Source organism: Sciurus carolinensis, chromosome 6 (genome assembly GCF_902686445.1).
Source record: "Sciurus carolinensis chromosome 6, mSciCar1.2, whole genome shotgun sequence".
In the NCBI taxonomy this organism is placed as follows: Eukaryota; Metazoa; Chordata; class Mammalia; order Rodentia; family Sciuridae; genus Sciurus; species Sciurus carolinensis.
In genome coordinates this window covers 86450755-86454263 of record NC_062218.1, presented here as the reverse complement: position 1 = coordinate 86454263, position 3509 = coordinate 86450755, and the positions used below count along the sequence as shown (strand labels likewise).

Here is a 3509-nt window from a genome sequence, read left to right as displayed (position 1 = left end):
TAACCAGGTAGCAGGAGCTACTGGCTGTAGAGGCTGCATTGCTGACTGTATGAAAAGATTTTGGAGGCAAGACTGGCTTCAATGTTTGAAGTTTCAGAGATGTCTTATGGCACATCGTAGTACCAGGAACTCTGCCATTATTTAGTCATTCAATGCAGGTGCTTACCGCACTAGAATTTTTAAGATATGCCTGTTAAAATGAAACCATCTATTTGGTAAAGAACTGGTGTGAAGAATTAAGTGTTCATTTTCAACTCTGAGAGAAAATTGGGATGAATGGAGAGGAATTGAGAGAGTAGAAACTGGTGGAGAAAGTGGAAGAGTATAGAAGGCAATTTTTACTTCAAGTTTTCCCACTAGGACTGGAAAATGTTAAACTTCTTTTATAATTATTTTCTAACATAAGAATATCTGCAAGCATACCTTGCAGTGAATATTAAGTTCTTCATGTGATTTGCTTTACCATTTTAAAATTCATTTTTTAGTTAAAAACATATTTTATTCTTTTTTTTTCCTTTGGAACATCAATTTTATTATACAGTTTGTGAGGAAGAGAAATTCATTCAGAAGCATGTCTGCTATCCCAGAAGCCATGGAGGAAGGCCAGGGAAGAGCAGGGCAGGGGGGAGTGTCTGAGGGCAGAGAGTTTCTGATGTATGTGGCAGGTGGGGGCAGAGGAGAGTCCTGGGGGATCCAGATGCGCTGTGGGTTGGTATCTGAGAATGGGGAAGCTGGAGCCAGGTGGCACGCCTCACTGCTGAAGCTGTTTGAGTGCAGCCCTGACAGGTGCCCGTCCACCATGTCAGGATGCTCAGAGCTGGGGGTCTTCTGGCCGACCGTCGGTCTGTCTGTCTGATCAGGGCACGTTCCCTGGAGCCACTGTGGTTTAGAGCCTAGGGCGCCTGCGGCCTCCTTGCATGGGTGCCACTCTTCTTCTGGAGGTGGGCTCGCCGAAGCAGGGCACAGCAGCACAGCTGCCGGATGCAGGTGGCCATCCTCCTAGTGACGGCCCTCCAGCCCCTGCGGCCGTCAACCGATTGGCCTGAGGAGGCACCCTGGGAGGACGAGCTGGGGCCTTGTGCTACCCATCTGCTGAAGAGCTTCCAGGGCCTGGGCCTGGGGTGGTCAGCCCTGCGGGGCACAGGGTCTGGCCTGGAGGCTGGGCTGGGAGGGGGTGTGTCCCCATGGAAGAAGCGCAGAGGAATCGCGGGCACACTGGCACTTGCGGTGCCCTTGTGCCCCAAAGACTTGGCCTCCTCGGGCTGCTGCTGCTCACAGGGCCGGGGAAGGGCAGGCTCGCTGGCACACTTGTTGGGATGCGTGCTGGGGGGATCCGCGGGACCTGGGCGAGGCCTGACCACTGGACGGCGCACAGGCCTCACCTGGAGCTCACAGCCCGCCCCCTGGCTTCGCTGGTGCAGGAGGATAAGATAGGTCCCCATGGCCTCATCGAACTTCCGCTGGTCCAGGGACACCCAGACGTTGTAGGGGTCGAAGCCCATGTCAAACATGATGGTCATGATGGTGGGGTCGGGGCGTGTGGGCAGTGGCTGGCCGCAAGGACCGGGCGGAGCTTCCTTGCCCTGGCTCAGCCACGGGTGCCCCATTACCTGCTCGAGGGTGGGCCTCTGGGCGGGGTCCACCGTCAGCATCTGCTGGATGAGGCTGCGGACCTCCTGGGAGAGGTGCGCGGGGAGCGCATAGCTGGCTTGCACGATAAGCCTCTGCAGGCTCTTGGCCGTGCTCGCCTTAAACGGGCATCTCCCTGTGAGCATAAGAAAGAGGGTGACCCCCAGGCTCCACACGTCCGCCGGGGGACCCTCGTATTCTTGCTTCAGGATGATTTCAGGGGCACGGTAAGGCAGAGTGCCCCAGAAGCTGTTGAGATTCTGCCCAGGCTGGACCCTGGCGCTCAGGCCAAAGTCTATGAGTTTGACCTTGCCGCCCCTGTTGTCCACCACGAAGTTTTCAGACTTGAGGTCCAGGTGCGCGATGCCCTGGTCGTGGCAGTGGCGCATCACACACACCATCTGCCTGAAGATCCTGCGGGCCTTCTCCTCCTTCAGCCCACCTGCTGCTGGGATGCAGCACCGGAACTCTCCCCCACCTGCGTGCTCCATGACCATGTAGATGTTGCTCGGGGTCTCGATGACCTGGAACAGCCGGATCACATTCGGGTGCTCCAGGGCCATCAACCACTGCGGTTCCAGTAGGACGGGCTGGTTTCCCTCTGTCTTGGGCACGATTTTCACCACCACCTCTGCCCCGGTGAGGAGATGGCGGGCTAGAAGCACCTGGCTGAAGCCCTCCTGACCAAGCTCCCTCACGACCTGGTAGTGGTCGGTGAGGGCCGCATCGTAGCAGGAGCTGGGCCCCTGTGTCCCTACACTAGTCTGACTACACTGGCTGCACATCCTAAAGCCATAATGACAACTAAGGATGCTAGCTTAAAAAAAAATAACAAACTCAAACAAAAGACCCAAACCCACAACCAAAAGACAAAAGAAACAAACAAACAAAAGCCCAAACCAAAAAAACAACGGCAAAACACCACCACCCCCAATCCCCAACCACCACCCCAACCACCAGCCACCAACCACCAACCACCAACCACCAAAAATGCTCACTATCTGGGAGTCCAACAGGTCACCACCAAGAGCTTCCTGTACTTATGGACAAAAAACCCAGTTGCAGCCACCCTCTTATATGGCCAGTGGCTGAACTCCCATCACAGTGGCTCCCTTTGAGGTCACAGCAAGCAATGACCCGGTCACACCCGGCAGGAACCCCCAGTGGTCATCTCACTTCGGGGCCTCCAGGACCTGTCCAACTCTCATAAGAAGAATAAGAAAGGACCCCACAAGCTTTTTGTTGCAGGGGGTGTGCACACTGAGAGTTACATGTTCAGAGATTCAAACTTGGCAGATCCTTCAGGGCTCTTTTCACTTGGAGTCTGATGAAAATCTCTACTCACTTTGGGCTTTACAGGCCTCATCATATCTACACTCCAAGAATTCAATTCCTACTTCTTCATCTCAGAATGATTGGTGTCAAAGGGAGGTAGCACTTCGCTCACATGGTGATGCTCCCACTAAATGCTCTGTCACCTAGGATGCTCTAGGACTTGGCTCGAACATCTATGGGGCTGAGGGGGAGGGAGCATTTCTCAGCTTTTCTCCACAAGGTTCTCATCAGATTTTGCTCTAGAAACCCTGGATGGCCAAAGGCCCAGGGTTGATACATTCAAAGTGATAAAGCATAAAATACGGAAGCCAAGAACCTAGAACCAGCTAAGGAGTCCTAACAGATGCCTGGGTCCCTTCCTGCCCCTGTGACCACAGTACCTTAGAATGGGTAACTTATTAACAATAGCAGTCCACTTCCCACAGTTCTGGAAAGTGGCAAGTTCTAGGTCAAAGCACCTTGTTGCTGTTTCCTCCCATGATTGAGGGTCAGAAGGGTTGAACTCATTTTCTCAAGCACTTCCTCTTTGTTTGGTTATTTTGTTT

General features: G+C 53.5%; 1 protein-coding gene across 1 annotated transcript; it reads right to left on the bottom strand.

Moving 5' to 3' along the window:
- Positions 1–893: 893 nt before the first annotated feature.
- On the bottom strand, positions 894–2414 carry LOC124986351 (sperm motility kinase 2B-like). The gene has a single exon (XM_047554754.1). The coding sequence runs from the start codon at positions 2412–2414 to the stop codon at positions 894–896; it is 1521 nt and encodes a 506-aa protein (XP_047410710.1).
- Between the last annotated feature and the right edge of the window lie 1095 nt (positions 2415–3509).

Excerpts from the sequence above, each read along its gene's own strand:
- LOC124986351 (XM_047554754.1), bottom strand. The coding sequence starts at position 2,414 with ATGTGCAGCCAGTGTAGTCAGACTAGTGTAGGGACACAGGGGCCCAGC.